Source organism: Hipposideros armiger, unplaced genomic scaffold (genome assembly GCF_001890085.2).
Source record: "Hipposideros armiger isolate ML-2016 unplaced genomic scaffold, ASM189008v1 scaffold_310, whole genome shotgun sequence".
Lineage (NCBI taxonomy): Eukaryota > Metazoa > Chordata > Mammalia > Chiroptera > Hipposideridae > Hipposideros > Hipposideros armiger.
The window spans coordinates 1,445,653-1,468,792 of NW_017731660.1; the positions used below are offsets into that span (position 1 = coordinate 1,445,653).

Below are 23,140 nucleotides of genomic sequence, written 5' to 3' on the forward strand. Positions count from 1 at the left end.
CCTACACCGGGCTCCGGGACCCCGCCCCGCCCCCTCTCGTTCGGGGCACGTGTCCGTGGGCGGGGGCGGCTAGGGGAGCCGCGCGGTGATTGGCGCTGTCCGAGCAACCCCGGCACTGCGGTCGTCGATGGGCCGCGCGGCTCGCTCTCGAGTCACAGAGAAATCCATCAGCAAGTCCTTCGCGCTGAGCGCCGACCCTTCGCGTGCGGGAGTCGCTGCTTATCACCCAGCGGGACGCGTTCCTCCCCCGCCTTCTCGGGGCAGGCGGCCGGCGGAGCGTGGGAGAGAGGCTGCTGAACGGTAACCGCCTGTCGTCCACCTGACATTAGCCTAGTAAGTGTGGGAGGCGGTCCGCTCCGCGCCAGAACCTCCGAGGTGCTGAGGGAAATCTTGGAATTAGTTTCCGAGCTGGGCTGCCCCTCACTTACAGATGCGGAAGCAGGTCCGGAAAAGCTCAGTGACTTTTCCCGACTGTTTGGTACCAGGGTCAGGAGGGGAAACAGGTACCCGGCCCGCCCACTCCCAGCGCTTCCCACCAAGCCTCACCCCGCAGCTCCGCTCCAAGGTGGACAGCCAGCTTCCCAGCTCCTGACTGGATCATAGGCCAGACGTGATAAGGGGAAGGCCATTGGAGGAATATGAGGACCAGGAGAAATTTATTTCTGAAAAATAATCATAATGTGAATAGTCTAGAACCGAAAGCCATGTGCCTGGATCAAAGCTTTCTACAACTTTCTTTCCTGGAAAGGCCGCTGGCTCCCTCCCATTCTTCACACGTGTATGGTTTTCCCAATCACATCACTAAGATGAGCCCCATTTCCTTTTGCTTTCTTTATAGGTGGGCATAAAACTTAATTAGATTTACTTTCCATTTGGTAGAGTTTTCATTTCATCTTGGGAGCGCCTGTTTCTTTCTTTTTTTCTTATTCTCAGAAAGGATCTTCCCCCTAAAGCACACCATTTATTCTCAGATTTTCTTTTCGTGGCCCCATTTTCTCAATCGTGGGACAGTCCATTGCAGTCTCTGTGCCTCTGCCCACATTATTTGAATAGCCCATCGCAGCTTAGCCTTGACTCTCAAGGGCAGAAGAATGGGGAGGAAGGTCCTAGGGGAGAGTTAACATGGTACCCATGGGGCTTCATCCACTCTTTCTTTCTGGAACAATCATAGTCAGAACTCACATAAATCACATGATATATCCACCTGGTACACACTTCTTTTTCAGAAACTAAAAGGGTATAGGAAGTTTTGGGTGTTGATGATAAAGCAGGTGGACATGTATGAAATGTTTAAGCTGAATTAATAGACTCTAAGTTGTGCGTTGTGCCTCAACCTCTGATCACAGGACGTACTCTCTTAAACCATGAGGACTTTCACAGGTGCTCAGCTCAGCACAACCATGGGTACCTCTTGGCTGCTCAGTAAGGGCAGACCCCAGCAGCACAGGCTTGGAGTCCCCATCCTAGTTCCTTTGGACTTGTGCCAGGTTAATCTTTTCTGTTTTTCTCCAAAACTCTGCCTGCCTGACTCAGCTTTCATCAGACTTTGAATTTCTTCCCCCCTACCCTTTTCCCCCTATTTATGCTTCTTCTTTCTATTTAGGAAATCCCTTCCTATTTCTCCAAATTTTGGCCCTTGAGATAGCACTTAGGACGGTGCTCAACTGGGATTTGTTGTTAATACTTCTGGGTTCCTCTTTCTCCAATTTGTAATAACCTCAATGAAGAAATCCTGAATAATAACAGTAATAATAATAACAACATAGTAATAGCCAGAAAAAATACACCTCTGTTTAAAGAGACAGCTATTTCCTGATCTTAGCCTTGTTAGAACTGTGAATCTTTGCCTTGTTTGAAAACTCAGGGTTCTCAGTAATGTGAAGTGATCAATTCAATTCAACACCTACACAAAGTGCCTGCTGTGTACAAGGCACTGTGCTGAGAACATTCATATATTGGGTTGTCGGAAAAGTCATGACGCATTTTTGAAACGAAAAACAGAAAAAATACGTCATGACTTTTCCAACGACCCAATAGTTTGTCCCTGTAGGCATTGAACCTTCTTTCAATCTATAAAGGACAAACCTGAAGTGTCCAAGGCCAAATGGTGAAATGTCAAGCAAAGCTAGGGCTTTCCCAGGGGGAGGCTGCAGAAGGTTGGTAAGGGGGCCTGGAGAGGCTTAATGGAGGCGGCAGGGTTTAAAATGGCCCTTGAAGGCTAAGATTCCACACAGGAGGACTGCTGGAGACCAACTTGGACGTGGGAAAGCAGGTGGGCTGTATGCAAAAGGGTGGCTTGTCAGGTCTCTTGGCAGCATACTGTGGCAGGCTTCCTTGCTCTGACACAGTAGCTCTTATCCCATTTGAGTAGGATGATCCTTTTTGTTTTTGAAGATGTCTTTCCTCTCTTTCTTGTTTTCTCTGGATAAGTTCCACTGTCCAGTCGCTTTTAATTTCCAACAATACAGGTAGCCTCAGGCTAAAATACCCTAAGAGTCAACGTCTGAATCAGAATGACTCATACAGGTTCTCTGATCCAATAGAACCAACAGACTTTTTTTTTTTAAGTTATGTGAGTGCAAAAGGGACTGAGGCATACACCTTAGCTAGAGGATAGAGTATGCAGAGAGGGGAAGTCACTTACCAAAGGTAGTGAAATGGACCTACACAGAGTTTTCATTCTAAACTTTCCCACTGCTGCATGATGCTCTCCAGATTCTGTTGTAACATTCTCATCAGACTGAGTCCTGGTAGAAAGAAGGCAAGAACTTCACCAATAATACGAGGTTTTGTACCTTTGGAATTCAACATATATGGGCAATACAAATTCACATAAACCTTAAAACAGAAATCATCATCTTTGAAAACTTGAAGATGACGAACCAGGAAGCTTAAGCTCTGACTTTGGTGAGGAGCCAGGAGCCCTAAGAGAAAGCTGTCCTTTTGGAATACGGTGTGTCTGTAGGCTTGTACCATAGTACCAGGCTGGCGGGGGTGTTAGAACTCTTGAAGAGCGGTTAAGAAATGGCTTTGACTCCTGCTTCTGCCACTTATTGGTTGTGGGTCCTGAACAACTTCTTTAAATCCTCGAAGCTTCTGATTCTTCAAATGTAAGTGGGGTGTTAACAGTGTGTGGCAGATATGGCTATGAAGAATTTATGAGACATCACATATTAAAAGCTCATCCCCATCCTGGCCAACAAATGGAAGTTGCTGCAGTTGTTTTTATTATAATATAACAAAGCCCACAGAACATTCTGTGTTCTAGAGTCTAGAGCTGTATGACCTGTTTGGAATCTCAGGTACATCCCTACCTGCTGTGAAATCGTGGGCAAGTTCATTAGCCAATCTCAGTCTTGGTTTTTTTCATCTGTGAAATGGGAATAATAGTAGTGCTACCTACCGCATTAGGTTATTACAAGGATTAATATATACTGTACAGAATATAATACAGTTAAATAAGTGTTTGCTAATAATAACCCTTCTAACTTCTCTTTCTAAAATCTCCCTAGCTTGGGTCAAATTGATTTCTGTTTGACTGAAATTTCATGTCATAACACTGAGACTTGCAGGAAATACAGAATTTTAAAAATGGAAAAATGAAGTATTTCCATTGTTGAAAAGTTTTACAGCCCAGGGAACATATTTATATGCATGGCACGCTCTGGCTGCAGAGATAGGAGAGCTTTCTCCTCTTTCCCCAGGTGGCCAGACCCTGCCCGACGTTGTGGTGAGTGGGTTAAGATTGCATTATAGTTTGGCCACTCCTTCTCTCCTGTGTACACTGGCTGTATTTAGGCAGGTCTAGGTAAATTTAATATGTTACATATTGCCTCAAGTCTGGCTGGTCCCAGAACAGCTGGCTATGTGAGCCAGAATGTTTAAGTCCAACTTTAAGTACCAGAGAAGAAAACATTCAGAAGGTGAGTCCATGTATCCTAGCTGGTTTGGTTCCCACCCTGTCCCTGGCTCCCAGTTGGCCACTCCACCTGCAGAAAGATGTGTTTCAGGGTTTAACCTCTTTGTCCTCTTTGGGAGCAGAAGGTCAGATGTGATTATAATTGGAATACTGATGTGTAATGAAGGTTCGGGGGCAATTATTTGTTTCCCAAAATAGAAGAGCTTTATGTTTTTCTGATTATAAAAATAAATCCTGTTTTAGAAATGTTTAAGTAATGCAAAAATGTAAGCAGCATAGAAAATGCAAAAACCACACACTCCTCCCACACAGGGAAATCTACTGTAAATCTGTTGGCATCTGTCTTTCTAGATGTTTTCCTGTGTGTGTATGGGTATCTACCTATGGATATTGAATATTATGGATACCTTTTAGCAATATGTGTGGATATCTTTTTTGCCAACGAATATACACCTGTATTATAATTTTTAACTGATAGCTAGAACTCTACTTCATGGATGTACTGTAATTCATATTAAGCCAATCCTCTGTTGATGGTATTAATAGATTGCTTCCAGGATTTCAGGAAGTCTGAGTTTGACAATTGCCCTTACTGGAGGTCCCTGTGACTTAGATCCTAACATGGAGATGGAGATGCCAAACTCATCCGCCATCTCTGAGCAGCAGCTAGAGGAGCAAGAGGCACCGAGAAACACCAGAGCTGACGTGGTTGAGCAGAGTCTCATCTCATCTGAGGAATGGCTCCGACTGAATGGGCTGAAAAGCAACAAATTGACCTTGAAACAGATTTTGTCACAAATTGGATTCCCACACTGTGAAGGTAGAGTACTCACAGAGCAGACCCAGCCAGCACGCTGCCCAGTAGCCTCTGGGGAGGCTCTGTCCATTCTGAAGGCCTCTCAAAACCCATGGGTCACTGAGCTTATTTTGATGTCACATCCTTAGCGGTAAAAAGATGTTTGCACCCCCCCCCCATAGATGCATGAAGGTCTGACAATTAAGTTCACGAACTAATCCTAGAAAAAGTGCTATATACCTCACTGCTGAATATCACTATGGTCATTGTCGAAGAACTGCCCTTGGGAAGCTATGCACCAATGCCAGTGCCTGGTCCACCCTTCAAAGCAATTTTGGAACTTTTTTTTGGAATCGCTATCTGAGCTGTTGTCGTATTACCCTTGATGTCCTGAATGTCATCAAAACGGCTTCCTTTCAATATTTTCTTTGTTTTCAGGTAAAGAAAGAAGTCATTGGGGGCCAGATCAGGTGAGGAGGGAGGGTGTTCCAATACAGTTATTTGTTTCCTGGCTAAAAACTCCCTCACAGACGGTGCTGTGTGAGCTGGTGCATTGTCATGATGCAAGAGCCATGAATTGTTGGCAAACAGTTTAGGTCATCAAACTTTTTCACGCAGCCTTTCTAGCACTTCAAGATAGTAAAGTTGGTTAACTGTTTGTCCAGTTGGTACAAATTCATAATGAATAATCCCTCTGATATCAAAAAAGTTTAGCAACATCGTTGCAACAAGTTCACGAACTTAATTATCAGACCTTGTGTATTATATAGATGTACAATTTGTCAAACCACACATTAAATATTAGCCATGCTTAATTTCGTCCTTTCTTTTCTGAAAGATGAAATAGAAGTTATTTGTGTAATATTTATCCCCTGGGTGTGCAACCCCTCTTTGGAGGTCATTGATTTAAACAATAGCTGTGTGTAGTTTCAGGGAGAACACGTTGTTTTCCTGCCATGGCCTTATTTACATTGCAGTCCAACGTTTTCTCTAAATGCATTGATTAGAGTGCTGGTTCTCAGTTCCCAGGAGTACAGCCCGCCAACAGTGCAATGGGGGAGGTGTGTTCGATTTCAAATGACACACTGACTTGAGTTGCTACTGAAATATTGGACTGTCGGAAAAGTCATGATGTATTTTTTCTGTTTTTCATTGCAAAAATGCGTCATGACTTTTGTGACAACCCAATATAATGCAGGGCCTGGGGGCCAGGGACACTGAGTGTCTTGCAGCTTATTACTTAACCCTCTCAGCAGGGGTATCCTGCCCAACATGTTAGAAACAGCCCACCTGAGGAGCATGCTTTCAGTCAGGGCAATTTCCAGCACTAGGGTTTTTCTCAGTAATTCTGAAATTACTGAAAATGGCCAATTAGTTAATCAGTCAGTTGAACAAATACCTACTGAGCACCCTTTAATACCATGTTTTTCCAATTTTTCACCCATTCTCATGACACTTTGTCCATCCTGATAATAAGGACGGTCTAGGGGATGTGTTTCTTATAGACTGATCTGGAAGCCCATTCTAATGGCAAGGTCTTTCTCGTGACAGCTCAGGCTATGCTTTGTTATTTTTCCTTCCACAGGGGCTAGCACAGCCCTGTACCATCTAGTATTTTTTTTTTTAAGATTTTATTGGGGAATTGGGGAAGAGGAACAATGTTGGAGAATTGGGGAAGGGGAACAGCCAAGTTGTTGTCCTTCAGTCTTAGTTGTGGAGGGCGCAGCTAGCTTAGCTCCAAGTCCAGTCGCCATCCAGCTGCCTGTCGGCAGCTCGCAGCCGCTCAACTCAAGGTGCTGTGTTCAATCTTAGTTGTGGGTGGGCGCAGCTCACCATCCCATGCGGGAGTAGAACCGGCAACCTTGTTGTTAGGAGCACATGCTCTCCCAGCTGAGCCATCCTGCCACCTGTTGGCAGCTCAGTGGCAGCTCAGCTTGGGTGCAGCTCACTGGCCCATGTGGGAATCGAACCAGCAACCCTGTTGCTCAGAGCTTCTGCTCTTAACCAACTGAGCCACTCGGCCAGTCCCCCATCTAGTATTTTTGAGAGTCAGGGTCTGTGGGAGTTCTACATAAGCATACAAACTGAAAGCAGTTTTATCTCATATTTCAAATAATTATAATTCAATCATTAATATTTGCAAAACAGCAATTCTTTATATTTTGTCAAAGATTTTTCCATCTAAGATCATGAGGATATTTCTCTGTAATTTTCTTTTAATGTCCTTGTCTGGTTTTGCCATCAGGGTTATGCGGGCCTCATAAAGTGCTTTGGTAATATTTCCTCCCCCCCATTTATGGTGTGATGTTGTTTTAAGTGACTGGCACTATTTTTTCTTTTTTTAAACTTAAACAAAAAAATTTTTTTTAATTGGGGAACTGTGTGTTTTTCCAGGACCCATCAGCTCCAAGTCAAGTAGTTGTTTCAATCTGGTTGTGGAGGGTGCATCTCAGTGACCCATGTGTTATAACCTTGGTGTTATGAGCACTGCGCTCTAACCAACTGAGCTTACCGGCCACCCCTATTTCTTCTTTAAATGTTTGATAGAACTCACCAGTGAAACTTATCTGAGCCTGGAGTTTTGTTTGTAGGAAAAGTTTGATAAGAAATTCAATTTTGGTAATAGACATAGAGCTATTCAGATTTTCAGTTTCATTATGCTAGCTTTGGAAAGATGTGTTTTTCAAGGAGTTTGTCAATTTTGTCAATGTTTCCTAAGATATTGGCAAGACATTGTTCATAATATTCCCTTAACATTTTTAAGTGCTTTATTTTTTTATTTAATTAAATTTATTGGGGTAACATTGGTTAATAAAATTATATAGGTTTCAAGTGTACAATTATATCATACACCATTTGTATGTCACATTGTGTATTCACCGTCCAGAGACAGTTCTCCTTTAATCACCATATATTTGACCCCCTTTACCCTTTTCAACCTCCTCTCCTGCCCCCTTTCCCCCTGGTAACCACTATACTGTTGTCTGTGTCTATGAGTTTTTGTTTGTTTGTCTTGTTCATTTGTTGCTTTCAGTTTTATATCCCACATATGTGTGAAATCATATGGTTCTCAACTTTTTCTGTCTGACTTATTTCACTTAGCATGATAATCTCAAGATCCATCCATGTTGTCGCAAATGGCAGTATTTCATCTTTTCTTATGGCTGAGTAGTATTCCATTGTATGTATGTTCCACATCATCTTTATCCAATCTATTTGAAGGACATTTCGATTGTTTCCATGTCTTGGGCCACAATAATGCTGCAGTGAACATCGGAGTACATACATTTTTACGAATAAATGTTTTCAAATTTTGGGGGTATATCACATCCCATGTGACAAGGGCTGGGGGGCTTGAGGAGGGGTGGTGAAGCATTAAGAAATCACAAGAGTCAAAAGTAGAGTTTCTGCGAGTTGTGCTTTCACACATACGTATGATCCCCGGGATGGCCTCAACATTGCAAGACCACTGGATAAGGAAGTTTTACTGAGATCATTCCCTTGGGTCTCAGCATTCCAAGACACTTCTTTATGACTTCAAAGGATCAGTGCCCAGGAGCATTCGAGTTGGCAGCTGCAAGGCGACATCTCCCCCTTTTTGATTTTAGCAATATGAAGAACACAGCCTAGGTGGTTTTCTGATTATTTCCCATCTGAGCTTTTGTTGTCTGTGGTAGATGACTAGGTAAAATAGAAACAATAAAATCAATAAAATTAGAAATGCACCCATAAGTCCTTTTCCAAGGGTATTTACTCAAGGGAGGGGGTTTAAAGTAGAAAACTCTTCCGCAGCCTTGGAAAACGTTTTATCTCCAGGCAGGAGTGATAAGTGAGCATATGTCATCAAATCCACCTCCTGCTGTAGTTGTTGGATATTTACAGTAAAGTTAAGATTAAACACAATAAGTAGAAATATTTCAGTTACATTTTAAACTAGTTATTTCCTTTCTCTCTGGGAACTTCCCAGGTTTGGTGACAAAGTGAGAGACATGGGGGGGGGCGGTCTTTAAACCAATGCAAATAGGTGGTTTTTAAAGTGTGATTTAAAAGAGTAAATGAAGGATTAAGCAAATAAACCCAATAAGTAAAATTAACTGTTACAACGCTTTGCAAAAGATAAATTACTACTGAAATTACTGTAAGCATAGAAACTAGCATGTTGGTATCAGTTTTAGTTAAGCCTTTTTCATCCAAATTCTTTTCTGCCATCTGAGACAGCTTTTTCAACTGTCCCCATGTGGGAGGTTGAGCTTTTTCTGTCTTGGGAGTGCTTCCTCCGGGGGGGTGGGGGGGGGGGGGGGGCAATCGGATGATTTACAGCGTGATTGTCAGCTATAGACCGGACATTTGGAACACTGGAGGTTCTATGTCTGCTATCCATGCTAACTTTCTCTTCCTCCAGCTGTCGCTCATGGTAAGGTTTGACACACCTGCTAGGCACCCACAAAGGCCGCTCCTCTGGACCTGGAGAAATACAAGCAAAACCTCGTCCCCAAGTTAATACGATTCCTAAATGCCATTGATTAGTTTGCATATCTTTCCACCAGATAGGAACTTTTCCCAAAGGTTTTGGACTAAGCATGCTGTTGAAATGCCTCTCCGCTGCAGTCCATCCAAGGTGTGGTTCAGTACTTGAACTAGAAGAATTCAAAAAATTTAAGGTAAACATAGCTTTTGCTAATTGTATCTGTGGGGCGTCCTTGCTGTCTCCCCCTTTCTGTTTTTGCAACTGTTTTTTTAAGGTGGAGTTAGTACGTTTAACAATAGCTTGACCCTGTGGATTGTAAGGAATCCCAGTGGTGTGTGAAATGTTCCATATAGCACAGAATTGTGCAAATTTAAAGCTTGTATAAGCAGGGCCATTGTCTTTCTTGATAGAACGAGGTAGGCCCATAATGGAAAAACAAACAAGTAAATGACGACAGGTGTGGGCAGTGATCTCTCCAGTCATAGCATTGGCAACTAAAAAACCAGAAGTCGTATCCATGTTCATATGGTAACATGAACAAAGGATGTCCGCCCAAATGAAAGAACATGAGTCACATCCATTTGTCAAATAGCGTTGGGGACTAAACCTTGAGGGTTAACTCCTTTAGGACGCTCTTGTGGAGCATTAAGAATCTGACAAGTAGGGCATGTCTGTATAATTTGACGAGTTAGGTTGTTAGAGATAGCAAACCGTGAACGCAGACCACCTGTATTAGTATGTGTTAGGGAGTGGAGGTTTGTTGCCTCGGCAACCTGAACACTTCCTACTAACAAATCAGCAATTGAATTGTCTTGTGTCAGCGGACCCGGCAGGGTAGTATGTGTAGGAATGTGTATGATAAAGAAGGGGTGTTGACGGTTTCGCACAACCTGTTGAAGTTGGTTAAACAGTAGCTGGAGAGACTGATTAGAATTATTAGAAAGAGATGTAGTTTTAATATTTTGTACCGTGTGTACTACATAGGCGGAATCAGAAACAATATTTAAAGGGTCAGAAAATGTTTGTAAAGCAGTTAACACTGTTATTAACTCAGCCTTTTGAGCCATGTGTAATTTGTTTGTATAAGCTGATTAACCTTTTCACAGACAATTGTTTTGTCATTATTAGATCTGTCTGTGAAGACTGTTAGACCCTGAGGAATAGGCGTCTAAGTTTTCTAGGTAAAATCCATTAGTTTTTTGAAGAAACTGAAGCAATTTATTTTTAGGATAATGATTGTCAATAATTTTATAAAAGTCACTGATGGCAATTTGTCAAGACTCAGCATGAGTATTTAAATAATATATTTGTTTTTTAAAAGGAACTACAATTTATTAGGCTTTTTTTTTTTATTGAGATGAAGGACTTTGGTTGGGTTGAGTAATCCCCTGGTTAATTTTTAAACTTCTTTTTGGCGAAGATCCCATATAACGTATTTTTTATTTTGAGGAGGTATCCAAATCTCTGTCTCCCATTGTGTAAGTAAATCTCTTTCCCATATATTAACTGGAATATTTGTAATATAGGGTTGTAAAAATCTTTTTCGTCCCTTGGGACCTAGGCAAGGAAGAATACAGACACTTTGTCGTAAGTCTGAAGCTTTGTCAACTCTTACTATGTTAATATTTGGTTTTTGTACCTTTCAATTTTTTGGCCATTTTTGAGAACTAATTATAGAAACATTAGCCCCTGTATCTAAAAGACCTTTACATTTTTGTCTTGGATTTTAATTTGACAAACAGGACGAATTTTTTATATCTTTTTCGCTAGAAAAACACCTGTCTGACCAGTACTTCCAAATCCTCCGGTTTCCCTTTTTTTGTCTCACTTTTTTTTCTGGGAGAATATACGGGAGGAGAAGCAGTTACGTAACTCGCTCTCCTTTCTTCGCAGACCAGGGAACTGAAGAGGACTTGAATTTTTCCCTTCGAATCAGAATCTATGATCCCAGTATGAACAGTGACTCCCTTGGAAGTTAAACAAGAAGGACCAAGGAGAAGTCCAACAGTATTAGGAGGGATCGGGCCAAAAACTTTTGTGGACACGTGGAGGGGGGATTCTCCAGGGAGCAACAAAATATCTTGTGCTGAACAGACATCAACTGCAGCACTTTCTTTTGTGGCTGGATTTAATTGTTGGACATTAAGTCTAGAATGGGCACTGTCTGATAATTTTAAAGCATCTCCTGTGCCATATATGTCCTGGTTTTTGTCTGGGACTGGGGCTGGCCCCTTTTTCCGTTTTCCAGAAGCGGAGTGTCGTTTCTATTATAAATTGACCAGCATTCCGAAGACCAATGATTTTTTTTTTTTTGACATTTCGGACATAGTCCGGGCTGTCTGAGTTCCCTAAGAGTTGTAGTATTAGGTGTGCGGGAACTGTTTTTATTTTTTTACTTTTTTTTGTATGACCAGATTTTCCACAATTATAACAACTTTCTGGGAATTTATTTTGTTCGATTTTTATTTTTGTCAATACCTGAGCTAACATCACAGCCTTAAATTGTCCTGTTTCTACTCCTTGACATAAGCGAATATAACCTGACAGATCAGTCTTTTCTTTTATTGGCCCATTAGCCTTTTTATAATCATCATTTGTATTATCAAAGGCAAGGATTTGTTGAATGATTTTAGCTACCTGTTTTTTTATTGTATCTTGCAAGTGGGCTACAAATTTTGTATATTGTTTAGTTGGACCTTGTAGGATTTTTTGAAAAGACTTTGGAGCCTGACCATCTGTTTTTATTTTTTTCCATGTATTTAAGCAAATCCTTTTTAATTGAGCTATAGCCTGATCATCCATAACTAGCTGATTTTTGGTGTTTCTTTAGTCATTTGTCCCTAGGAGCTGATCTTGAGAAATAGCAATATTATGTGACTGGTTGTATATATTTTGGGTTTTTGCTCCGTCTGTCCACCAAGTTTTGAATTGTAAAAATTGAGCAGGCGAAAGGCATGTCTGAGCCATTGTATGCCAATCGATAGGAATGAAACGATTTTTATCAGCCAAATTACGAATTATGTCTAGGGTGAATGGCGAAGTATGACCATATTGAGTTACAGCAAGTTTTAATTTTTTTAATATCTTAAAAGGAAAAGCCTCATACTGAGGTTTATAAACTCCGTTTGGGTTTTGAGGATCTGTACCAGGAGCAACACGCTCATGAAGTGTAACAGGAAAAGCTAAAGCTTCCAAATCGCCCTCCAGACGCGCCTGCCGGATGGCTTTCTACTTCAGAAAGCTGCGCCTGTGAATCTCTCCTAGGAGGGCGAGGGGGGGAGAGCAGCGGGGAGGAAAGGATTAACATTTTCCTCCTGCAGCCTGGAATGTCCCCTCTCACTCCCCGTGGCTGACGCTGGCGGCGGAGGCGGGAACTAAATGGACTGAAGGTGAATTATAGCCTTTTTTTCGTCCTCCTCTCCATCTTCCACATCTATTTGTAAAGGCTCTAAAACTGACTGGACTATCTGCCAAGTAATCCAAATTGTTGCTGGGAGAGGAACGCCTGAATATTGTATGTCACGGAGTTTATCACCGATTTCCTCCCACGCTTTTAAGTCTACTATTCCTAAATTAGGTGACCAGGAACAATAAGTTTTAATTACCTTTAAAAGCTCTTTTAATCTCTGGTCTGAAATTTGAGCTCCCCCAGCTTTAAGAAGCTGTTTGAATGGATAAATATAAGGTCTGTCTTGGCTTTCAGCGTTTTTCATGTTAGTAACAAGAAAGAAAGTAAGCCTTTTACTCAAATTTTATTCAGATGCCCCTCTGGCTGCTTCCCTCACGGGAATTTAAGTCCGTCTTGACAAAGGCGTGCCTGTATAAGCCCCAGGCCAGGTTGACTTTTTATCCAAATCGCCCTTATGTCATTTCGATGCGGAACTGCATCTGACTGTGGAACTGCAGATGGGGGCCCACTCAAGCTTCGTGGTTAACACCATGAAGCTGTAATCAATCACTCACACATTTACACTCTTTCACACAGAAGTTTTTTAGTAAATTCCCTTTTACCCTGGTTAAATTTCTCGGGATTTCCCCTACCTCTTTATCCTGGTAGTTGCCATGGCTCCTCCCTGGGGCCCTATCACTGTTAAACCTTTTTTCTTTTTCTTTTTCTTAGACTCTAAGTCTTCCTTCCCTTGTCAAGGCCCCACATTGGGCGCCAGATATCACGTCCCGTGTGACAAGGGCTGGGGGGCTCGAGGAGGGGCGGCGAAGGGTTAAGAAGTCACAAGAGTCAAAAGTAGAGTTTCTGTGAGATCACACATAGTATGATCCCCGGGATGGCCTCAATATTCCAAGACCACCGGATAAGGAAGTTTTACCCAGATCATTCCCTTGGGTCTCAGCATTCCAAGACACTTCCTTATGACTTCAAAGGATCAGTGCGCAGGAGATTCAAATCGGCAGCTGCAAGGCGACAGGGGTAGATACCCAGAAGAGGGATTCCTAGGTCATATGGTAATTTTATTCAGAATAGAATTCCCTTAACATTTTTTAATGCCTATAAAATTTGTAGTGATGTCCCTCTTTTATTCCTGATATTGATAATTTGTGTTTCTGTCACTTTTTCTTGGTAAATCTTGTTAGGGGTATATCATAACTTTTTTTAAAGAACCGAATTTTGGTTTTGTTGATTTTTTCTATTCTTTCTTTTGTATTTCATTGATCTATATAGTTAATCTTTATTTTTTTATTTCCTTCTACTTACTTTGAGTTTAATTTGCATTTATTTTTCTAGCTTTTAAGGTAGAAACTTAGATAATTGATTTTAAGCCTTTTTTTCTTTTCTAATGTCATTTAAAATTATAAGTATTCTTCCAAGCATTGCTTTAGCTAAATCCCACAAATCTTGGTAAGTAGTGTTTTTGTTATGATTGAGTTAAAAATAGTTTCTTTTTTCTCATGTGACTTTCTTTTTGATTCATGTTTTTTAAGAAATGTGTTATTTAACTTCCAAATATTTTAGGACTTTTAAAGATATCTTGTTTTTGTTGGATTTCTAATTTAATTCTATTGAAGTTAGAGAACATAAAATTTTAGCCTTTTGAAATTTACTGAGATTTATTTTATGGTCCGGCACATATCTTGGAAAACATTTCATACACTCTTGAAAAGAATGAGTATTATGCAGTGTTTAGGAAATATTTGTAAGTATTAATTAGGCTAAAATGGTTGATAGTATGATAGAAATATTCTGTATCTATAGTGACTTTTTTTGTCTAGTGGATTTGTCCATTTGTCCCTTTAGTTCTGCCAGTTATGTTCCTGTAGTTTGATGCTTTAAATGCATGCACATTTAAGATTGTCATATCTTTCTGATGAATTGACATATTTTAATAATTTTGAAATGTCCATCTTTATTTCAAATAGTCCTTGTTTTGACATTTATTTTGTCTGATATTAATGTAATTACTGTAGCTTTCTTATGCTGGGGGAAAATGAGTGAAAGGTCCATGGGATCTGTCTATATATACTATCTTTGCAACTTTCTGTGAATCTGTTGTTAATTCAGAATAAAAAATATAAATCAGTCAGTCAATCATCCAAAACAGAAGATGAAATAAAGACAATGTCAGATAAAAACTGAGAAAGTCTGTCACCAACAGACCTGTACTACAGGAAATGCTTAAAATAAATTCTTTAGGAAAAAACACGTGATGGAATGTCAGATCTTACAGGAAGGAAGGATATTTTAAATAGTAAGTATGTGGATTAAATTGCTATTTTTCCCACTCAGTTTCTTTTTTCTCAATATTATTTTATATTAATTTCAGGTGTACAGCACACCGGTTAGATATTTGTATAATTTAAGAAGTGACCTCCCCCGACTAGTCTAGGACCCACCTGGCACCATACATAGTTATTACCATATCATTGACTATATTCCCTGTGCTTTACTTTACATCCCCAGGACTATTTTGTAACTACCAATTTGTACTTTTTTTTTTTTTTTTAAGATTTTATTGGGGAGTTGGGGGAGGGGAACAGTGTTGTGGAATTGGGGAAGGGGACCAGCCAAGATGTTCTTCAGTCTTTGTTGTGGAGGATGCCAGTCGCCATCTGGCTTCCCGTTGGCAGCTCGTGGCCTCTAAGCTCAAGGTGCTGTGTTCAATCTTAGTTGCGGGTGGGAGTAGCCACCATCCCATGCAGGCGAACCAGCAGCCTTGTTGTTAAGAGCACACGTCCTATTCACTGAGCCATCCTGGTGGCAGCTCAGCTCAGGATGCCAAGTTCAGTCTTAGTTGCGGATGGGCATAGCCACCATCGAACAGGCAATCTTGTTACACCAGCTGAGCCATCCTGCCACCTGTTGGCAGCTCAGCGACAGCTCAGCTCAGGTGCAGTGTCGCTGGCCCATGTGGGAATCGAACCGGTGGCCCTGTTGCTCAGAGCTCGCACTCTTAAGCCAACTCTTAACCAACTGAGCCACTTGGCTGGCCCTACCAATTTGTACTTCTTAATCCCTTCCCCTTTTCAACCTGTCCCACAAACCTCCTCCCATCTATCACCCTGATAAACTTAGTGCCCATCTGACACTATACATAGGTATAATAGTATTGTTGATTATATTTCTTCTGCTATAACCTACATCCCCATGACTGCTTTGTAACAACCAACTTGTACTTTTTAATCCTGTTCAGTTTTCCACCCACCCCTGAACCCCCCATCTCCCCAATCTGGCAACCATCAAAATGTTCTTTGTATTTATGAATGTTTTCTGTTTTGTTTATTTTGTTCTTTAGATTCCATGTATAACAGAAATCACATTGCATCTGTCTTTCTATGTCTGACTTACTCCACTCAGCACAACACCCTCCAGGTCTATCCATGGTGCTGTAGATGGCAAGAACCCATTCCCTTCCCTGGGTGACCAGTATTCCATTGTATATATGTACCACCTCCTCTTTATCCACTCATTCATCAATGGACACCCAGGCTGCCTCCATATCTTGACTATTGTAAACAATGCTGCAATGAACATATGGATGCACATGTCCCCTTGAAGTAGTGTTTTGGGTTTCTTTGGATAAATACCCAGAAGTGGGAATGCTGGGTCCTTGGTTGTGTCTTGTATAGCCTTTGTTTTAAAATCTATTTTGTCTGGTATAAGTATTGCTACTCCAGCTTTTTTTTTTTTTTCCATTTTCATTTAACCCATGATCAATTTGAGTTCATTTCTGTGTAAGGTTCATTTTTTTTTGACTGTGTAGATACAATTGTTCTAGCACCTTTTATTTAAAAGACTGTTCTTCCTCTTTTGAGTTGCTTTTGCATTTTTATTAACAATTGGTTGTACTTGTGTGGGACTATTTCTGTGTTCTCTGTTCTGTTCCCTATGTCTATGTGTCTGTCTCTCCACTAATACTGTACAGTCTTGATCACTGTAACTATATAATATCTTGAAATTGGGTTGACTGATTCCTCGGATTTTATTCTTTTTCAAAATTGTTTTAGTACTCTAGTTCCTTTGCCTTTTCATATAAATTTTAGAATAATCATATCTATCTCTACAAAAATATTGCTGGGCTTTTGATAGAAATTGCATTGAACCTGTATTTCTTTCTTTTTTTTAAAAAAAAAGATTTTATTGGGGAATTTGGGGAGGGGAACAGCGTTGGGGAATCAACAAGTTGCTGTCCTTTTGTTCTTTAGTCTGGTTGTGGAGGACATCGCTTCACTGGCCCATGTTGGTATTGTGATCATTGTGCTCTTCCTGGCTGAGGCATTCACTCGCCGGCTATTGACGGCCACATATGGCAGCTCACAACAGCTCATGCCAGCTGCCAGCCACTCACAGTGGCAGCCCACTGCAGCAGGGGCTGCAGCCTACACCGTCACCGGCGACTCACAGCAGCCCAGCTCCAGGTCAAGCTGTTGTTTGCCATCTTAGCTGTAGAGGGCACAGCATCACTGGCCCTCATGTGGGATCCCAACCTAGGCCCTGCTGCTCAGAGCTGGCGTCCCAAGCCAACTCTTAACCAACGCGCCACTTGGTCGGCCCTGAATCTGTATTTCAATTTAAGGAGAATGACATCTTTACTATGTTGAATCTTCCAGTCCATGAATATGGAATATCTTTCTACTTATTTATGTCTTTGATTTCCTTTATCAACTCTCTTGTAATTTCCAGTATACAAGTCTTGCACATTTTGTTAGATTTACATTAATTATTTCATTTTCTGAGAAATTATAAATGATATTTTGGTTTCCACATGCTCATTGCTAGCATATAGAAATATGGTTGATTTTCTTAATGTTGATCTTCTATCCTGCGACCTTACTGAACTCATTAGTTCTAGGAGGTTGGTTTGTTTGTTTGTTTTTGTTGATTCCTTGGGATTTGTAGGTAGACCATGATGTCATCTCCAAATAGGGAAAGTTTTCATTCTTTTTTTCTGATCTACATACCTTGTATTTCCTTGTCTTGTCTTGTGCTGTCCAGAACTTCTGGTATTATGTTGAATAACAGTGGCGAAAGTAGACATCCTTATCTCATTTTAGATCTTAGGGAAAGCTTTCACTCTTTCACCATTAGCTATGATGTAGGTGTTTGTAGATGAAAAAAAAAAAAAAGATCAAGTTGAGGGAGTTTTCCTATATTCCTAGTTTTCTGAGAGGTTTTATTTATATTATTATTATTATTTACCATGAGTGGGTGTTGAATTTTGTCAAATGCTTTTTCTGTGTCAATTGAAAGGATGATGTGATTTTTCTATCCTAGCCTGTTAATTTGGTTGATTATATTGATTGGGTTTTAAATATTGAACTAGCCTTGTATCCTGGAATAAACACCACTTGCTCATGTTGTATAATTCTTTATATTGCTGAATTCTATTTGCTAATATTATGTTAAGGATTTTTGCATCTGTATTCATGAAGGATATTGGTGTGTAGTTTTCTCTCTCTTATTTTAAAAAAATTGGGGAGTTGGGGGAGGGGAACAGTGTTGGGGAATTGGGGAAGGGGACCAGCCAAGTTGTTGTCATTCAATCTTAGTTGTGGAGGGTGCAGCAAGCTCGGCTCCAAGTCTAGTCGCACTGCTCAGCTCAAGGTGCTGTGTTCAATAAGTTGAGGGTGGGCGTAGTCACCATCCCATGTGGGAGTCAAAACAGCAACCTTGCTGTTCAGAACGGCTGCTCTATCCACTGAACCATCCGGGTGGCAGCTCAGCTCAAGATGCTGAGGTCAGTCTTAGTTGTGGGCGGGCATAGCCCACCATCGAACAGGCAGTCTTGTTAGGAGCACGTGCTCTAACCAGCTGAGCCATCCTGCCACCTGTTGGCAGCTCAACAGCAGCTCAGCTTGTGTGCAGCATCACTGGCCCATGTGGGAATCGAACCCGCGGCCCTGTTGCTCAGGGCTTGCACTCTTAAGCTAACCCTTAACCAGCTGAGCCACTCGGCCGCCCCTCTCTCTCTCTTTTTAAAATACCGCCTTTGTCTGATATTGGTATCAGGGTAATACTGGCTTCATAGAATAAGTTGGGAAGCGTTTCTTCGTCTCCTATTTTCTGGAAAATATTGGGTAGAATGTTAATTCTTTGTGTGTTTGGTAGAATTTTCCAGAGAACCTATCCAGGCCTGAAATTTCTTTTTTGAGAAGTTTTTAATTACAAATTCATTTTCTTATAGATGTAGGACATTTAAATGATCTATTTCGTATTGAGTGAATTATGGTACTTTGTTTTTTGAGGAACTGATTCATTTCTTCTAAGATGTCTAAGTTATGTGTGTAGAGTTGTTTGTAGTAAGTATTCCATTATTCTTTTGATGTTTGCAGTGTCCTTAGTGATATTCCGTTTCATTCTTGATATCAGTAATTCATGTCTTCTCCCTTGTTGTCTTTGTCAGTCTTGCTAGGGGTTTGTCAATTTTAGCGGTCTTATTTAAATACCAGCTTTTTATTTTATTGATTTTTCTCTATTGTTTTTCTGTGTTAAATTTCACTGATTTCTGCTTTGATCTTTATTATTTTGTTCTGCTTGCTTTGGATGCTTTGCTCTTTTTTTTCTAGTTTCTGCAGGTGGAAGCTTAGATTGTTGATTTGAGACTTTTCATCTCTTCTTATGTGAACATTTAGCACTATAAATTTTCCTCTTGGTATTGCTTGAGCTGTGTCCTTCAAATTTTTATATACTGTGTTATGATTTTTATTCAGTTAAAAATATTTTTTATTTCTGTTGAGACTTCCTCTTTAACCCATGGATTTTTTGAAAACATGGTATTTAGTTTGGAGATTTTCTTATCTTTTTGTTATTGATTTCTAGTTTGTTTCCATTGTGGACTGGGAACATACTCTGGTTTTAGTTATTTTAAATTTTTTGAGGTTTGTTTTATAGCCATGGGTATGGTTTGTCATGGTATATATTCTGTGGGTACTTGAAAAGAATATGTATTCTTCTGTGTTGTGTAGAGTTTTTTTATAAATGTCAATTAGAACCTGTTTGTTAATGGTATTGTTAAGCATCCTTGGTGATTTTCTGTTTTGAGAGAGTGGTATTGGAATCTCCAACTATTATTGTGGATTTGCCTATTTCTGCTTTCAGTTTCATCAGTTTTTGCTTCACATATTTTGCAGCTCTGTTGTTTGGTGCATACACACTTAGGATTGCTGTGTCTTCCTGGTGGATTGACACTTTGATAATTATATAATGTCCTGCTCTGTCCCTAGTAATATTCTTTGTTCTGTAGTTAACTTTTCTGATATTAATATAGTCAATCCTGCTTGTTTTTTATTAATACTTATATGACTTATCTTTTTACTTTTAATTTAATATATCATTATATTTGAAGCAATTTTCTTGTCAATACCCAATTGTTGGGTCATTTTAAATACCCTCTTTGCCAATCCCTTTTAATTGTTGTATTTTAATTGTTGTGTTTAGACTACTTACAGTGAATGTAATTATTAATATATTAGGCTTTGTCTGACATTTTATTTTTTGTTTTCTGATTTTTTTTTCTGTTTTCCATTTATTTTATTTTTCCTAGCTTTCCTTACCTTTGGGTTACATAAACATTTTTCAGAATTCTGTGTTTATTTATCTATACCAATTTTTAGTATATTTCTCCATATAGATTTTTTTTTAGTGGTTGTGCTAGGTATTACATTATAAATATATAACTTTGTAAAGTCTACTGGTTTTACATTTTACTGGTTTGAGTGAAGAGTGGAAACTTCATTTCCCTTTATCTCTCTTTACTCTCCCCATTTATAATATAATTTATTTTTTTTATACTTTGAGAATAATGTTAGACTGTACTATTGTTTTTGATTCAACCATCAAACGTAATTTAGAAAACTCAAGAAGAGAAAGTCTATTGTATTTACCCATATTTAGGCTTACTATGTTATTTCTTCCTGATGTTTCAAGTTCCTTCTTTAATTATTTCCTTTCTGTTTATAGAACTCCTTTATTCATTCTTTGAAAGTATCTCTGCTGGCAACAAATTTTTAAAATTTCTTTATCTGACAATGTCTTTATTTCTCCTTCATTCCTGAAGAATAATATTAACATATTTAGGATTTGGGGTGGACACTTCTTTTCTTTCAGCACTTCAGAAACATTGTGCCACTTCTTCCTGACCTCCATGACTTCTGATGAGATAAATCACTGTCATTAAAATTGACTATTTACCACTAGTATGAAAATGTTTTTACACTAATACTTCTTCATTTAATTCATTACATTTTCATAAACTTTCATGTCCTCATTTCTAATCTATTATAAGAATTTATGTATTTTATATCTATTGGTATCTACCATATTGGAAGTTAAAACTAAAAACTTTAAAAAATATTTGTTAATTTATTTAAAAGTAACAAACTGTTATAACATTTAAAAGAAAAATACGTATATTTTCTAAAACAAAAACTTTAGTATGAATGGCATTGTTTTACATTTCTGCAAATCTCTTTAATTTCTGTATCAATAGAAAACACTTAGATTCTCATCTCTACTTTTTAAAATAACAGCTTTATTGAGATGTGATTTACATATTATACCATGTACCCATTTAAAGTATACAATTCAACATTTTAAGTATATTTATAGATATGCGTAACTATCACCACAGTCAACTTTAGAACATTTTTATCACCTCAGAAAGAAACCCTGTACTTCTTAGCTATCCAGGCTACCCCTCAATCACCAGCCCAAAGCAATCTGCTTTCTGTCTCTATAGAGTTGCTTTGCTTGTTCTGGACATTTCATATAAATACACTCATATAGTATGTGGCCTTTTGTGTCTGGCTTCTTTCACTTAACATAATGTTTTTAAGTGTCATCCACTTTGTAGTGTGTACTAGTACTTTATTCCTTTTTATGGCCAAGTATTAGAAGGAGGTGAATTGTGTGGACATGCCAGTTTGTTTATGAATCAGTTGATGGGTGGAAAGCTGATTCTTATTTTAGCAGGCTGTTAACTTGGTTGGCCTCAAACTCCAAACTCTGTCCCAGCTGCTAAATAAATGCAAATCTCACCAACTTCCTTCTTTCAAGGATGAATGCCATTCCAGTTTCTGCCTGTTCTTGATTGCTCACTAGTGCTTTCAAGTAACTATTTTTATGTTTTGTCTGGAGTTTATAACTTTTTTTGTGTGAGGGTTAGCCAATAAAATCTACTCCACCATTCTTGGATGTAGAACTCACAATGCCTCACATTTTAATTAGCAGTGCAGTTTATGAATCTTTGGTAGGCTCATCTTCAATCCTCAAAAAAACACCACAACCCCTCTCTCCTCACTCCACATAAACGTATTAGGTAAGGAGTGTGTTGCTGGTGATTTGAAGTTGCTATATCAATGTCTGTTAAGAAGTTGAACTTTTGGAAATGGGTATTTTAGAGTTTGAGATGTTTATTGAGTGAGGTTATTGCTGATGAAATTCAAGTATTCATTCTTTATGTTTATTATGAACATTGAATTTCAAGTCTTGTAAATTTTATCATGCCTGGTGATTTGGGGTCAGACCTGGCCAGGAGGCTGTAAAATTCAGCCTTGCCCTTTCTGCCTTTCCAAAGTAGACTGTTATCCTGCCTCCCTAGAAAGGCAGGGGAAAGGACATGCTCATCCAAGAGTACCAGTTTTCTCCCTCCCATCTTTGGGATTTAATAGTAATAATAATACCAACAACAATAAAATCATCATAATAAGAACATCTCTGTGAAGCCTTGCTTCATCTTCTGTCCTGTCAAGTCAGAGTTAGTTCTTGAGGCCTTTATGTAGCCTGCTGTTAGTTCCACGAAGGAGCAAAAATATGTTTTAGGCAGCATTTTTTTCCCATCCCTAAGCACTGTGCCTCGCATGTGATGGGTGCCCAGTAAGCGTTTGTGCAACGGATGTTGAACAGCTGAGCATATAATTTGAGAAGAAAATCTGTGGTTTTCACATTCTGTGTGGGTATTTTGAATCTGTTACCTGCTTGCTTCATCTCACTCATCTATTCATGAACCCACTTGAGAGAACAATAGATAATATCTAAAGTCAATTTTTAAAATTCTGAGAACTAAGTCCAAGTCCTGAATAAAAGTTTTTGAGAATTAAAGACAATTTCTATGTTGTTTTGTTTGCCTCTGCCTTAATCATTCTGGACAAAAGAACCAGGAAACCAAGAAACAAATCCTGTTTTTCTTTTTCATTCATTCATGATTAAAGGATTATGCAGGTCATAACAGTTACGTTTATCACAGCACCTAGAGATACTTCATCATGTAGAACAGAGTACAGAGCATCACAGATTGTTTCTGTCACTGGGGATATCATTTGAATGGTGTCAGAGAAAAGCTTTTTGAAATAAAAATAAGAAGTGTTGATAATAATACATCATTTTGATTGCTCTTCTTTATAAAAATGCAGATTATGTGACTTCTCTGGGGAGACTTGTGGCTTCCCGGTATGCTGACGGCCTGTTTCCAAGGGTCTACAGAGCAGAAGATGGCACAGCATACAATGT

General features: G+C 39.5%; 1 protein-coding gene across 1 annotated transcript in view; it reads left to right on the top strand.

Annotated features, from left to right (window-relative positions):
* The first annotated feature begins 116 nt into the window (after positions 1-116).
* The window catches only part of VWA3B (von Willebrand factor A domain containing 3B), a 154,448-nt gene continuing 131,424 nt past the window's right edge, over positions 117-23,140 (top strand). The window contains 3 exon segments of the mRNA XM_019659997.1: positions 117-333; positions 4,533-4,739; positions 23,044-23,138. Of these exon segments, the coding sequence (XP_019515542.1) occupies positions 4,541-4,739; positions 23,044-23,138 (294 nt within the window). The 5' untranslated portion in view covers positions 117-333; positions 4,533-4,540.